The sequence below is a fragment of the Uranotaenia lowii genome, chromosome 3 (assembly GCF_029784155.1).
Source record: "Uranotaenia lowii strain MFRU-FL chromosome 3, ASM2978415v1, whole genome shotgun sequence".
NCBI lineage: Eukaryota > Metazoa > Arthropoda > Insecta > Diptera > Culicidae > Uranotaenia > Uranotaenia lowii.
Window position 1 is genome coordinate 330,841,604 of NC_073693.1, and position 16,630 is coordinate 330,858,233.

The window sequence follows — 16,630 nt, forward strand, 5'->3', positions numbered from 1 at the left end:
TACAAAAAAGTGGCGGTTGAGTTTTTTATTTTTACCGTGTATGCCAGAAGTGCTCTGTTGAAATGTCTGACCTAAAGAGACTATAGTAAGTATAGGCTTGTTAGTCTGACCTATTATCAAAAGATTAAAGGCCTTTTTCTCATACGAAACTGCAAAATAACAGATTTTGTTTTTAAATCAAACACAGGAATGCTTTAAAAGTTTAATAGAGTAAAACTTTTTATAAATGATTCAATTTTAAGACGATTTTTTCAATTTTCAATTTTTCTATTCTTAATAAAAAATCAAATTCAATGTTTGTGACATCACTTGTTGATACCGTTAAAAATGAGAGTAAACCGCGAGAGAATCAAGAGAGAGCGAATAACAGAACTGAAACAAACTGTCAACAAAACGTAAACAAAAGCTTCATTCATAAGTTGCACGTGTTGGTCGGCGGAGCACAATATTTTCCGCATTGATTGGGACCCTTTTTATTATTTGAAATCCGCAACAATACGATGGTTGCCGAGCGGGATTCTCCGGTGATGTCCGAGAGTGATGAGCCCGAGGATTCCGCAGCGCACCGGAAGCTGTTGGACGGGATTTTCAGCACCGTCCGGTCGCAATACGTTGGTAAAGCAGTTAGAACCGAGCCGGCTATCAAGCGCACCGAATTTAGCCTGGTGAAAAGCTCGTTTGGGACGGAGCAGGATGAAGACCAGCAGCCGAAGGGAACAACGGGTGCCGTCAAGTTGGACGATTTGTTGGGAATTTTGAAGAAGACCAACCGGCACACGGAAGTAGGTAAGGAATGCTAGATTTATTTATTTTCAAAACTCAGATTTCAAAACTAGGATCTCAAAATGCAGTGTCTGATAATAGATATTTATGAACCTGAAATAATATTTTGGTTTTTATCCTCAGAAAAAGAGCTACGTCAAGTCACCAAGAAGCAAAAAATCCTAAGGAAACCGCTGGAAAAACCAGTTGCTGATCGTATTCAGCGGGAAACGCTCTACGGCAATGCACAGAAAAACTTGGACAAATGGGAACCCATAATTACGGCCAGCGAGGTAGCTCCGCAGACAGTTTTTCCACTGCAGTACAGTCGTGTCGGTTTGGCCAATGAAGTGCCCCGGAAGTTGTCCCAATACCGGGTTAAATCCGACCTAATGAAGGCGATGGAGGAGCTAGATAAGAAGTATCAACAGGAGGATTCTGGTGACGAGGCAGAAGAGGACAAGTACACTTTAACTCTGGAAGAGATGCGTGAAAAGCGCAAGGAAGCTGCTCGACAGAAGATTCGTGAATCGTACCAAATCGCCAAAGGCAGAAGGAAAAATAAAATAAAAAGTAAGAAGTTTCACAAGCTTATAAAGCGGGAGAAAATTCGTGCCCAGATAAAGCAGTTTGAGGAGCTCCAGAAAACGGATCCGGAAGCGGCTTTGAAACAGTTGGAACTGATAGAAAAGCAAAGATTCCAGGAAAGGGCCACTTTGCGTCATAAAAATACCGGTGCTTGGGCAAAGAACATGCAGATCAGAGCCATGTACGATATGGATGTACGCAAGGAGCTATCCGAGCAGCTTTCTATTGGTCGAGAGTTGATGGCCAAACGAGTTGGATCCTTGGAAGATGACGAAGAGTCGTCCGAATCCGGTGAGGAGGGAATGGAATTAGAGGAGCAGACCGTCGATGGCAATCCGTGGGTTCAGAAACCGGGTAAGCACGAAGAGGAAGCTAATCTGGAGTATTCCAGTGGTTATCGGAAGTACTGGGAACAGCGAAATCAAGTAACGAAGGAACGTGAGAAGTTGGCTCAATCCAATGAGGATGAGAGCGATGGGGAGGAAGATGTGGAAGATGAAAATGATGAGGAATCAGATGAAGAATCAGAAGAGGACGAACAGTTGGAGGTTTTCAAAAAGAAGGTAAGGTTACTTTTGCCTACTAAAGGTAAAGGTTCGACGTTAATGAAATGGAAGTTTTCGGAATTAGTATTTGCATGAGTTTTGAATATTTTTATGTTCATCTCCTGACTACTGCTAATCATGATCCTTCACAGATTTTTGTACATTCTAGGCACAATTCATATCACTAATCAATTTCTTAAAATCTTTTAGATTCGAAAAACCAAAGCGATTTCCACTACCTCTTGGCAGGAGGAAGACGCAGACGATTCAAGTAGCGGCCCAGTATCCGCGAAAAAGAAAGCTTCAATCGTCGGTAAAAAGAAACGTAAAGTATCGTCAAAATCTAAGGAACTGAACTTGGAGGAGATGTTTGACGATGCCGAAGATCGGCTGCAGGAACAGGTCAAGCAAAAGCTTTCCAAAATCAGACGCGAAGCGGAACCCGTTAAGAAAAAGAAAAAGAAAGCTGGCAAAGATAAAAAGAAGGAAACGTCGAATGGGCTGGATTTCAAGAAGAAAGCCTCGATGGCCGATGCAGATGTGGAACTTGATGAGGGCGATGGCGATCAGAATGCGAATAAACTGAACATTCCTAGTGTTCCAAAAGATGTTCAGTTAGAGAAGGGGCAACAACCTAAAGAAACTGCCATCGACCCGAATCATTTTGTTCAGATGAAACCGAAACATTTACTGAATGCCTTGCCTGATATGACCACCGGAGGTGATCTTTCGGATGACGAAGATCCCGAACATAGTCGGAGACTTACAATTGCTGAGGCCTTCGCAGATGAAGACATCGTTGCCGACTTCGAAAAGGAAAAAGAAGACGAACGGGAACGCAATAAACCGAAAGAAGTAGACCTTAAATTACCGGGTTGGGGCTCATGGGGTGGTTCCGGAATTAGGCAGCGGAAAACCCCTCATCCACGTAGGAAAATGTTCAAAGCTCCTCCGGTACTTCCTCGGAGAGATGATAATAAGGGTCGAGTAATCATCAATGAAGATGCCGTTAATAAAAAGCTTGGAGAACATTTGGTCAACGAGCTTCCGTTCCCATTTGTGACGGTGAAGGATTACGAAGCATCCCTCAGGGCACCACTGGGCAGAACTTTCGTACCGGAGACGGCTCATTCTACTTTGGTTGAGCCTAGGGTTGTCACTAAAATTGGCGCCGTTATCGAACCTATGAAGAAAGACATTCTTATGAAGGATACTGACAAAGTTTTCAAAGTAGGTGGCAAAATGTACAACGGTGCGGTGAAAAAATATGAGCAGTTTCTTAAAACAAAGGGTACAGTTTGATTTAACGTTTATAGAATTTTATAAATTGTTTAAATGTAAAAAAATAAACAGTTTTTTATTTGTCGTCAGAAATTTCACTCATTTTTACTCTAAATTTAAAATTATCGTACCTATATCAACTTTTGTAGTAAAGAGTTTCTTTTTTCACTTTTGATAAAAATCTCTAAAATACATGTGCTGGTAGTGCTGCTTAATCTTTCCACTTTACACAAATAAATCCGAACCCAGAATCAATCATAAATGCGGCTCGGCCCTTATCAGCATCGATAATGAAGATATGCATGTTCCCCACACAGTGGATGATAAAATAAAAGTGAAACAGGCCAACCCGCCAAGATTCTTGTAGCCGCAGGCCGTAGCCGGATTTGCACACCCGTTTCATGTGTTCAGCATATCAGTCAGTCAGTCATTTAGTGAGCTGCCAACGAATGCAATTGTGGTGTGAACAGAATCGAAGCTCGCGTTTACCATGGACTGGTTTTAAATGTAGTCTGTACTACGATACGATACCTATCGAGTGGTGACTGACGTTGCGCGTGACGGACGACGATCGATTGCTGACTCCAGTGATTTGTGGATTACCTGATTCAAGTGGGAACTTGAGAGCTGAGATCGAGAATCGTTCGTTTCCGGTCGATTTGGATTGGTGAAGTCTAGTTGCCCCGGATCTAGTAGGACGCGGAAACGATGGGTTGTTGCTGCAGTAGCTGTAAGTGAATCAGTGAACGTTAACCAATTAAATGTGACTCACACGCTGTACTAGGAAAGATGTGACATGGTTATATCACGTTTTTCATAGACGAATAAGGGTTTTCTATGACAAATCGCTGGATTAGATTTTCAATTTTAAAATATTATCTCGATATTCAACACAAGAATTCAGATTTCTGTTCATCAATTGTCAGTTCAGTTTCAAAAATCAGAATCCGAATAAAGAGTTCATATTCAAAAGTTAGACCTAGATGGGATTCAAAATTCAAATTTTGAATGTGAAAAGTGACAAAAATGCGTCACTAATAATAATGAGAAAAGTGAACAAAAATTATAAAAATAAAAAAAATAACACAATAAAAATGACTTTAAAGAGATTTAAAAACAAAATTGTAAAATGACCAACATGCCACAAATGGCAAAAAAAAAACCCAAATCACAAAAGAAACCCCAAATGAAATAAAGACAAAAGGCAATAAATACAACAATGACAAAAAAATATGACAAAAATGACAATATGATAAAATGACAAAAATGACAATATGATACAATGACAAAAATGACAAAAATGACAAAAATGACAAAAATGACAAAAATGACAAAAATGACAAAAATGACAAAAATGACAAAAATGACAAAAATGACAAAAATGACAAAAATGACAAAAATGACAAAAATGACAAAAATGAAAAAAATGACAAAAATGACAAAAATGACAAAATGGCAGAAAAGACAAAAAAGACAAAAATGACAAAAATGACAAAACTGACAAAAATGACAAAAATTACAATAATTACAAAAATGACAAAAATGACAAAATTACTAAAATTTAAAAAAAATACAAAAATGACAAAAATGACAAAAATGAAAAAAATGACAAAAATGACAAAAATGACAAAAATGACAAAGCGACAAAAATGACAAAAAATGACGAAAAATTACAAAAATGACAAAAATGACAAAAATGACAAAAATGACAAAAATGACAAAAATGACAAAAATGACAAAAATGACAAAAATGACAAAAATGACAAAAATGACAAAAATGACAAAAATGACAAAAATTACAAAAATGACAAAAATGACAAAAATGACAAAAATGACAAAAATGACAAAAATGACAAAAATGACAAAAATGACAAAAATGACAAAAATGACAAAAATGACAAAAATGACAAAAATGACAAAAATGACAAAAATGACAAAAATGACAAAAATGACAAAAATGACAAAAATGACAAAATGAAAAAAAATGACAAAAATGACAAAAATGACAAAATGGCAGAAAAGACAAAAAAGACAAAAATGACAAAAATGACAAAAATGACAAAAATGACAAAAATGACAAAAATTACAATAATTACAAAAATGACAAAAATGACAAAATTACTAAAATTTAAAAAAAATACAAAAATGACAAAAATGACAAAAATGACAAAAATGACAAAAATGACAAAAATGACAAAAATGACAAAAATGACAAAAATGACAAAAATGACAAAAATGACAAAAATGACAAAAATGACAAAAATGACAAAAATTACAAAAATTACAAAAATGACAAAAATGACAAAAATGACAAAAATGACAAAAATGACAAAAATGACAAAAATGACAAAAATGACAAAAATGACAAAAATGACAAAAATGACAAAAATGACAAAAATGACAAAAATGACAAAAATGACAAAAATGACAAAAATGACAAAAATGACAAAAATGACAAAAATGACAAAAATGACAAAAATGACAAAAATGACAAAAATGACAAAAATGACAAAAATGACAAAAATGACAAAAATGACAAAAATGACAAAAATGACTAAAAAGACAAAAATGACAAAAATGACAAAAATGACAAAAATGACAAAAATGACAAAAATGACAAAAATGACAAAAATGACAAAAATGACAAAAATGACAAAAATGACAAAAATGACAAAAATGACAAAAATGACAAAATGACAAAAATGACAAAAATGACAAAAATGACAAAAATGACAAAAATGACAAAAATGACAAAAATGACAAAAATGACAAAAATGACAAAAATGACAAAAATGACAAAAATGACAAAAATGACAAAAATGACAAAAATGACAAAAATGACAAAAATGACAAAAATGACAAAAATGACAAAAATGACAAAAATGACAAAAATGACAAAAATGACAAAAATGACAAAAATGACAAAAATGACAAAAATGACAAAAATGACAAAAATGACAAAAATGACAAAAATGACAAAAATGACAAAAATGACAAAAATGACAAAAATGACAAAAATGACAAAAATGACAAAAATGACAAAAATGACAAAAATGACAAAAATGACAAAAATGACAAAAATGACAAAAATGACAAAAATGACAAAAATGACAAAAATGACAAAAATGACAAAAATGACAAAAATGACAAAAATGACAAAAATGACAAAAATGACAAAAATGACAAAAATGACAAAAATGACAAAAATGACAAAAATGACAAAAATGACAAAAATGACAAAAATGACAAAAATGACAAAAATGACAAAAATGACAAAAAAGACAAAAATGACAAAAATGACAAAAATGACAAAAATGACAAAAATGACAAAAATGACAAAAATGACAAAAATGACAAAAATGACAAAAATGACAAAAATGACAAAAATGACAAAAATGACAAAAATGACAAAAATGACAAAAATGACAAAAATGACAAAAATGACAAAAAATGACAAAAATGACAAAAATGACAAAAATGACTAAAAAGACAAAAATGACAAAAATGACAAAAATGACAAAAATGACAAAAATGACAAAAATGACAAAAATGACAAAAATGACAAAAATGACAAAAATGACAAAAATGACAAAAATGACAAAAATGACAAAAATGACAAAAATGACAAAAATGACAAAAATGACAAAAATGACAAAAATGACAAAAATGAAAAAATGACAAAAATGACAAAAATGACAAAAATGACAAAAATGACAAAAATGACAAAAATGACAAAAATGACAAAAATGACAAAAATGACAAAAATGACAAAAATGACAAAAATGACAAAAATGACAAAAATGACAAAAATGACAAAAATGACAAAAATGACAAAAATGACAAAAATGACAAAAATGACAAAAATGACAAAAATGACAAAAATGACAAAAATGACAAAAATGACAAAAATGACAAAAATGACAAAAATGACAAAAATGACAAAAATGACAAAAATGACAAAAATGACAAAAATGACAAAAATGACAAAAATGACAAAAATGACAAAAATGACAAAAATGACAAAAATGACAAAAATGACAAAAATGACAAAAATGACAAAAATGACAAAAATGACAAAAATGACAAAAATGACAAAAATGACAAAAATGACAAAAATGACAAAAATGACAAAAATGACAAAAATGACAAAAATGACAAAAATGACAAAAATGACAAAAATGACAAAAATGACAAAAATGACAAAAATGACAAAAATGACAAAAATGACAAAAATGACAAAAATGACAAAAATGACAAAAATGACAAAAATGACAAAAATGACAAAAATGACAAAAATGACAAAAATGACAAAAATGACAAAAATGACAAAAATGACAAAAATGACAAAAATGACAAAAATGACAAAAATGACAAAAATGACAAAAATGACAAAAATGACAAAAATGACAAAAATGACAAAAATGACAAAAATGACAAAAATGACAAAAATGACAAAAAAGACAAAAATGACAAAAATGACAAAAATGACAAAAATGACAAAAATGACAAAAATGACAAAAATGACAAAAATGACAAAAATGACAAAAATGACAAAAATGACAAAAATGACAAAAATGACAAAAATGACAAAAATGACAAAAATGACAAAAATGACAAAAATTACAAAAATGACAAAAATGACAAAAATGACAAAAATGACAAAAATGACAAAAATGACAAAAATGACAAAAATGACAAAAATGACAAAAAAGACAAAAATGACACAAAAATGAAAAAAATGACAAAAATGATAAAAATGACAAAAATGACAAAAATGACAAAAATGACAAAAATGACAAAAATGACAAAAATGACAAAAATGACAAAAATGACAAAAATGACAAAAATGACAAAAATGACAAAAATGACAAAAATGACAAAAATGACAAAAATGACAAAAATGACAAAAATGACAAAAATGACAAAAATGACAAAAATGACAAAAATGACAAAAATGACAAAAATGACAAAAATGACAAAAATGACAAAAATGACAAAAATGACAAAAATGAAAAAATGACAAAAATGACAAAAATGACAAAAATGACAAAAATGACAAAAATGACAAAAATGACAAAAATGACAAAAATGACAAAAATGACAAAAATGACAAAAATGACAAAAATGACAAAAATGACAAAAATGACAAAAATGACAAAAATGACAAAAATGACAAAAATGACAAAAATGACAAAAATGACAAAAATGACAAAAATGACAAAAATGACAAAAATGACAAAAATGACAAAAATGACAAAAATGACATAAATGACATAAATGACATAAATGACAAAAATGACAAAAATGACAAAAATGACAAAAATGACAAAAATGACAAAAATGACAAAAATGACAAAAATGACAAAAATGACAAAAATGACAAAAATGACAAAAATGACAAAAATGACAAAAATGACAAAAATGACAAAAATGAAAAAAATGACAAAAATGACAAAATGGCAGAAAAGACAAAAAAGACAAAAATGACAAAAATGACAAAACTGACAAAAATGACAAAAATGACAATAATTACAAAAATGACAAAAATGACAAAATTACTAAAATTTAAAAAAAATACAAAAATGACAAAAATGAAAAAAATGACAAAAATGACAAAAATGACAAAGCGACAAAAATGACAAAAAATGACAAAAATTACAAAAATGACAAAAATGACAAAAATGACAAAAATGACAAAAATGACAAAAATGACAAAAATGACAAAAATGACAAAAATGACAAAAATGACAAAAATGACAAAAATGACAAAAATGACAAAAATGACAAAAATGACAAAAATGACAAAAATGACAAAAATGACAAAAATGACATAAATGACATAAATGACATAAATGACAAAAATGACAAAAATGACAAAAATGACAAAAATGACAAAAATGACAAAAATGACAAAAATGACAAAAATGACAAAAATGACAAAAATGACAAAAATGACAAAAATGACAAAAATGACAAAAATGACAAAAATGACAAAAATGACAAAAATGACAAAAATGACAAAAATGACAAAAATGACAAAAATGACAAAAATGACAAAAATGACAAAAATGACAAAAAATGACAAAAATGACAAAAATGACAAAAATGACAAAAATGACAAAAATGACAAAAATGACAAAAATGACAAAAATGACAAAAATGACAAAAATGACAAAAATGACAAAAATGACAAAAATGACAAAAATGACAAAAATGACAAAAATGACAAAAATGACAAAAATGACAAAAATGACAAAAATGACAAAAATGACAAAAATGACAAAAATGACAAAAATGACAAAAATGACAAAAATGACAAAAATGACAAAAATGACAAAAATGACAAAAATGACGAAAATGACAAAAATGACAAAAATGACAAAAATGACAAAAATGACAAAAATGACAAAAATGACAAAAATGACAAAAATGACAAAAATGACAAAAATGACAAAAATGACAAAAATGACAAAAATGACAAAAATGACAAAAATGACAAAAATGACAAAAATGACAAAAATGACAAAAATGACAAAAATGACAAAAATGACAAAAATGACAAAAATGACAAAAATGACAAAAATGACAAAAATGACAAAAATGACAAAAATGACAAAAATGACAAAAATGACAAAAATGACAAAAATGACAAAAATGACAAAAATGACAAAAATGACAAAAATGACAAAAATGACAAAAATGACAAAAATGACAAAAATGACAAAAATGACAAAAATGACAAAAATGACAAAAATGACAAAAATGACAAAAATGACAAAATGGCAGAAAAGACAAAAAAGACAAAAATGACAAAAATGACAAAACTGACAAAAATGACAAAAATTACAATAATTACAAAAATGACAAAAATGACAAAATTACTAAAATTTAAAAAAAATACAAAAATGACAAAAATGACAAAAATGAAAAAAATGACAAAAATGACAAAAATGACAAAGCGACAAAAATGACAAAAAATGACAAAAATGACAAAAATGACAAAAATGACAAAAATGACAAAAATGACAAAAATGACAAAAATGACAAAAATGACAAAAATGACAAAAATGACAAAAATGACAAAAATGACAAAAATGACAAAAATGACAAAAATGACAAAAATGACATAAATGACATAAATGACATAAATGACAAAAATGACAAAAATGACAAAAATGACAAAAATGACAAAAATGACAAAAATAACAAAAATGACAAAAATGACAAAAATGACAAAAATGACAAAAATGACAAAAATGACAAAAATGACAAAAATGACAAAAATGACAAAAATGACAAAAATGACAAAAATGACAAAAATGACAAAAATGACAAAAATGACAAAAATGACAAAAATGACAAAAATGACAAAAATGACAAAAATGACAAAAATGACAAAAATGACAAAAATGACAAAAATGACAAAAATGACAAAAATGACAAAAATGACAAAAATGACAAAAATGACAAAAATGACAAAAATGACAAAAATGACAAAAATGACAAAAATGACAAAAATGACAAAAATGACAAAAATGACAAAAATGACAAAAATGACAAAAATGACAAAAATGACAAAAATGACAAAAATGACAAAAATGACAAAAATGACAAAAATGACAAAAATGACAAAAATGACAAAAATGACAAAAATGACAAAAATGACAAAAATGACAAAAATGACAAAAATGACAAAAATGACAAAAATGACAAAAATGACAAAAATGACAAAAATGACAAAAATGACAAAAATGACAAAAATGACAAAAATGACAAAAATGACAAAAATGACAAAAATGACAAAAATGACAAAAATGACAAAAATGACAAAAATGACAAAAATGACAAAAATGACAAAAATGACAAAAATGACAAAAATGACGAAAATGACAAAAATGACAAAAATGACAAAAATGACAAAAATGACAAAAATGACAAAAATGACAAAAATGACAAAAATGACAAAAATGACAAAAATGACAAAAATGACAAAAATGACAAAAATGACAAAAATGACAAAAATGACAAAAATGACAAAAATGACAAAAATGACACAAAATGAAAAAAATGACAAAAATGATAAAAATGACAAAAATGACAAAAATGACAAAAATGACAAAAATGACAAAAATGACAAAAATGACAAAAATGACAAAAATGACAAAAATGACAAAAATGACAAAAATGACAAAAATGACAAAAATGACAAAAATGACAAAAATGACAAAAATGACAAAAATGACAAAAATGACAAAAATGACAAAAATGACAAAAATGACAAAAATGACAAAAATGACAAAAATGACAAAAATGACAAAAATGACAAAAATGACAAAAATGACAAAAATGACAAAAATGACAAAAATGACAAAAATGACAAAAATGACAAAAATGACAAAAATGACAAAAATGACAAAAATGACAAAAATGACAAAAATGACAAAAATGACAAAAATGACAAAAATGACAAAAATGACAAAAATGACAAAAATGACAAAAATGACAAAAATGACAAAAATGACAAAAATGACAAAAATGACAAAAATGACAAAAATGACAAAAATGACAAAAATGACAGAGATTACAAAAATTACAAAAATGACAAAAATGACAAAAATGACAAAAATGACAAAAATGACAAATATGACATAAATGACATAAATGACATAAATGACAAAAATGACAAAAATGACAAAAATGACAAAAATGACAAAAATGACAAAAATGACAAAAATGACAAAAATGACAAAAATGACAAAAATGACAAAAATGACAAAAATGACAAAAATGACAAAAATGACAAAAATGACAAAAATGACAAAAATGACAAAAATGACAAAAATGACAAAAATGACAAAAATGACAAAAATGACAAAAATGACAAAAATGACAAAAATGACAAAAATGACAAAAATGACAAAAATGACAAAAATGACAAAAATGACAAAAATGACAAAAATGACAAAAATGACAAAAATGACAAAAATGACAAAAATGACAAAAATGACAAAAATGACAAAAATGACAAAAATGACAAAAATGACAAAAATGACAAAAATGACAAAAATGACAAAAATGACAAAAATGACAAAAATGACAAAAATGACAAAAATGACAAAAATGACAAAAATGACAAAAATGACAAAAATGACAAAAATGACAAAAATGACAAAAATGACAAAAATGACAAAAATGACAAAAATGACAAAAATGACAAAAATGACAAAAATGACAAAAATGACAAAAATGACAAAAATGACAAAAATGACAAAAATGACAAAAATGACAAAAATGACAAAAATGACAAAAATGACAAAAATGACAAAAATGACAAAAATGACAAAAATGACAAAAATGACAAAAATGACAAAAATGACAAAAATGACAAAAATGACAAAAATGACAAAAATGACAAAAATGACAAAAATGACAAAAATGACAAAAATGACAAAAATGACAAAAATGACAAAAATGACAAAAATGACAAAAATGACAAAAATGACAAAAATGACAAAAATGACAAAAATGACAAAAATGACAAAAATGACAAAAATGACAAAAATGACAAAAATGACAAAAATGACAAAAATGACAAAAATGACAAAAATGACAAAAATGACAAAAATGACAAAAAATGACAAAAATGACAAAAATGACAAAAATGACAAAAATGACAAAAATGACAAAAATGACAAAAATGACAAAAATGACAAAAATGACAAAAATGACAAAAATGACAAAAATGACAAAAATGACAAAAATGACAAAAATGATAAAAATGACAAAAATGACAAAAATGACAAAAATGACAAAAATGACAAAAATGACAAAAATGACAAAAATGACAAAAATGACAAAAATGACAAAAATGACAAAAATGACAAAAATGACAAAAATGACAAAAATGACAAAAATGACAAAAATGACAAAAATGACAAAAATGACAATAATAACACAAATTACAAAAATTAAAAAAAATACAAATTACAAAAACTACAAAAATTTTAAAAATGACAAAATGGACACATTTTTGCAAATTTCGACAGAAATGACAAAAATGTCTAAACTGCCTTATTTTTTTTCATCAGCTGGTTTTATTTTGTTCTTTGTTTCCTTTGCAAATTTTTCTTCTTTTTGTTTGTCAATCATCTCACTTTTTTTCAATTTTCTTATCGTTATACTCTCATATTTTGCCAATTTCTAAATTGCTCCTTTTTTATATTTTTTATATTGTATCTTCTAATCAATTTATTTTTTCGTCAAGTCATCTTTTCCGCTACTTTTTCTTACTTATTATCATCTCCTTGTCATTGACTTTTCTTCTTATCTTTAATCAACTTATTCTATCATAACATTCTCTTTAATTCGAAGCTCGGCCCTATGCATCGGACAATCGGACAACTTCTCATCTTTTCCTTGTTACAGCTCCTTGTCTCATTTTCAAATACAAAGTTCAACAATTTTTCAAACCCCTCACCATATCTATCACAGTAATTTTGTTTCATTTTTGAAGATTCCTAACAAATCTTCCGACGAGTCATAATCAGCAGTCTTGAATCGAAAAAGGCAGCAATCTCTCCGCTCATCGTGGGAGCCAGCTTCAATAATCTGATTTTAATTAACGCTTTTCCGTTTCATCAACTCTCAGCTGATTCCCAGGACATCACACCGGTTCCCCCGAGGCCAGGTCCCCCGGAGGAGGCTCCACCTGCTGCCACCCCGTATGGATTACCAGACGATGCCGGCGCTAACGATTTCAACCAGAATGGATGATGATAGCCGGGGAATGTGAAACATAACAAAAAAAAAAAAAAAAACGAAACGAAAGCGGTTGAATTAATTTATGTTACTTTTTTCGGGTTGGTGAATTATGCGGCGTTTCTCTGTTCCCTTGAAATACGATATCTTTAAGATGGTGGAATGTTGATGACCATGAGAGGAGCCTTTTTTAGTTTTTTTTTCTCGCGCGTTGTCGTTTGATTGTTTTTCTGATGGAGCAGAAAAGAAAATTTTCCACTGTCGAATCCTCGATAGGAATAGAAAGCTATTTTCCGCTGTGTCGTCTGCTTTGCGGCTCACTCACTCGGTCGCTCTGCTGGGGATATGATTGATGAGAAAGTTAATAGGGTTTACTGTTTCCGGCGTGGTAGAAGGAGTTCAACGGCTCTTAAGATGCTCTCGAGAAACATGATTTCCAAATTCCGGCCGCCTCCTATCAGGGTTGTTGTTGTTGGTGTTGACAGAATATGTAATAGCTTGGCATGGTAACAAAATGGGTTGATGAATTGACAGTCCACCGGCAGCAACTATCGATCATCTTGGCGTTTTTTTTTTCGTTTAGGTAATTTATTTTGAAGCCTGAAAAACGATCACACAAGGTGATGTGAGTGTAATTTAAAAATAATTGAGTGTGCATTTTTATCTCAGCTTAGTTAAGGATGGTGGCTCCAGAGAGTAAAGAAGCTTCAGATCTTTGCTTTTTTCACTAGCCATTAATCATTCAGGCATAGCATTATGTTTCTAATTTCTGTTGGTGGTTCCAGAGAGTATTGATTTGAAAATATATTATTGTTTCTTACCTTGCTTAAGATTAAATAGCTCGTTTATAGGATCGTTGAACTTTTTCTCTAGTTTACTTCAGAACCAAGCAATTCGAGATGTCAGGCGTCACTCCTTCAAATAGCTAGTAAGTCCAGTGCTGATAGGAGGTGGTGTCTGCTACAATCGTTAACAAAGCCATTGTCGATTGCTCACTATCCACCGTGAGTAAGAACCCCTCTTGTGAAGAATGGTCGGTCATATTTACAACGAAAGCTCAAATGACCATTTAGTAGCTCAATACCGACCGTGTCGTGTCTCTTGGCATGGGTCGAATAAATTAGCATTAAATTAATTCCCCTAAGCAGGGTTTCGGCTTCTGAGGAAGGCATGCTTCATTTTAGTGTGAAGATGGTTGTTTAAACCTAGTTAAAATGGAAAGGTAAGTTTTGATGCGACTTAATAACTACTGGGAGCTTCTTATATCAAAAGTTAAGTTGCTTTAAGGATGTCTTCAGGATCTTTTTTGATCGTGTAAATTAGATGTTTCAAATGATGGTTGTTCTGGTCAATAGTTTTGGGGTTCAAATCAGGTCACTTCATTCATTGACACCGATCTGGGTGGCGCTTTTTCTAAAGTTTTGGAAACATGAAAAATAAGATTGGTGATGCTGAAGGTGTGGAGAAGTTTCTGACTTATTTTTATTCAAATGAATATTTACCTACTTAATATAATTAACTTCAAAAAAAAACGAATTGAAGTGAATAAATTTATGTTCAACCATCGTATCGTGTACCAAGCTCAATTTTTTATGTTTACTTTTTCTAAAAAATTAATGCTAACTAAAATAGACCAATCTCTAAGAAGTTTAAAGTTCAATTCATTAAAATTACTATTACTGAATTTTCCGGAAGCAAACTGCTTTTACGTTGTTTTTAAAACACACGCTTTGGTTGAGTATGAACATTTATTGAAGATGATGCTTGAAGGTGCTACGGGTACGTAGAGTGAAACTTTACTTTTTCCCCAGGAACGGGTTCAGCCCAGAAGGGGCTGCCCAGCAACACCCAGTCCCTGGTCTAAAGCCACGGGGACTAACGGGTTTGGGCGCTCAAGGCCTCTTTTGTTCCTGGGTCTCAGGGCGTATGTTAGGCTGGGGGAGTTTTCGGATGGGTGGATTCCTACAACAAAAAGTTACCTTGGTTTAAAGCTGGTTTATTCGGCGAATTCTTACTGTCGGATGGAAAGCACACGGGATCGGGATGGTAGCGGGGCAATCGGCTCACTCGGTCAAACGTCTTGATCGTCAGACACCGGGCGATGCCTGGATGACAGGGGAAGGAAGCGCGGTACCACGCACCACACTCACGGCACGGCTGGGCAATCCGGTCTCTCTACCGGGCTTGGATAGGCAACCCACACACGCGCCTACGGGACCTCTCGGCTGGACCGTCGTCGCACCGGACGCAACGTATGGAGACGCCTGGATGGGACGGGAGCAGTGCGATACCACGCACCACGCTAACGGCTGGCTGTTTCTGTCTCTCTTCTTGATCTCGCTGGCAGACCAACCACGCGCTTTCGGATAGGCGCGCACCTCGGTATGCGGTTGGGCCACGGGATGGGATGAAAGCGATAATGCGGTACAACGCACTCGAGGCTGGCTGAGGCTGTCTCTCTCCGGTTGGTCGCACCTCGATTTGCGCACACGGGTGTTGGCGATGTTCGGGGACCACTCACCACGCGTTGTGTGTCGTTTGTTGGAATTGCACACACACGATTCTTCGGATCAGTTTAAGCTCCGTCTAACCACACACCACGGAACGTCTCGAACCACCACTGACTCGGAATGTGGTCTTTGGGAGCGATCGCAAGGCACGTCTCAACTCGTTCACCGCCGGAAACCAAGAGACTT

The 16,630-nt window shown here is 31.2% G+C and overlaps 2 protein-coding genes across 3 annotated transcripts in view; both read left to right on the forward strand.

Moving 5' to 3' along the window:
• LOC129758727 (U3 small nucleolar RNA-associated protein 14 homolog C-like) overlaps positions 1–14,107 on the forward strand; it is a 138,447-nt gene extending 124,340 nt beyond the window's left edge. The window contains 1 exon segment of the mRNA XM_055756331.1: positions 13,825–14,107. The gene's annotated coding sequence lies outside the window, so the exon portion shown is untranslated.
• On the forward strand, positions 253–3,280 carry LOC129758725 (U3 small nucleolar RNA-associated protein 14 homolog C-like). 2 transcript variants are annotated; one of them, XM_055756330.1, is made up of 3 exons: positions 253–786; positions 913–1,913; positions 2,106–3,280. In XM_055756330.1, exons 1-3 carry the CDS (start codon positions 501–503, stop codon positions 3,195–3,197), a joined length of 2,379 nt encoding a protein of 792 aa, XP_055612305.1. In that variant the 5' UTR covers positions 253–500; the 3' UTR covers positions 3,198–3,280. The 2 variants fall into 2 exon arrangements, with proteins under 2 accessions (XP_055612305.1, XP_055612304.1); XM_055756329.1 differs by having other exon boundaries at positions 254–786; positions 907–1,913; positions 2,106–3,277.
• Positions 14,108–16,630: the final 2,523 nt, after the last annotated feature.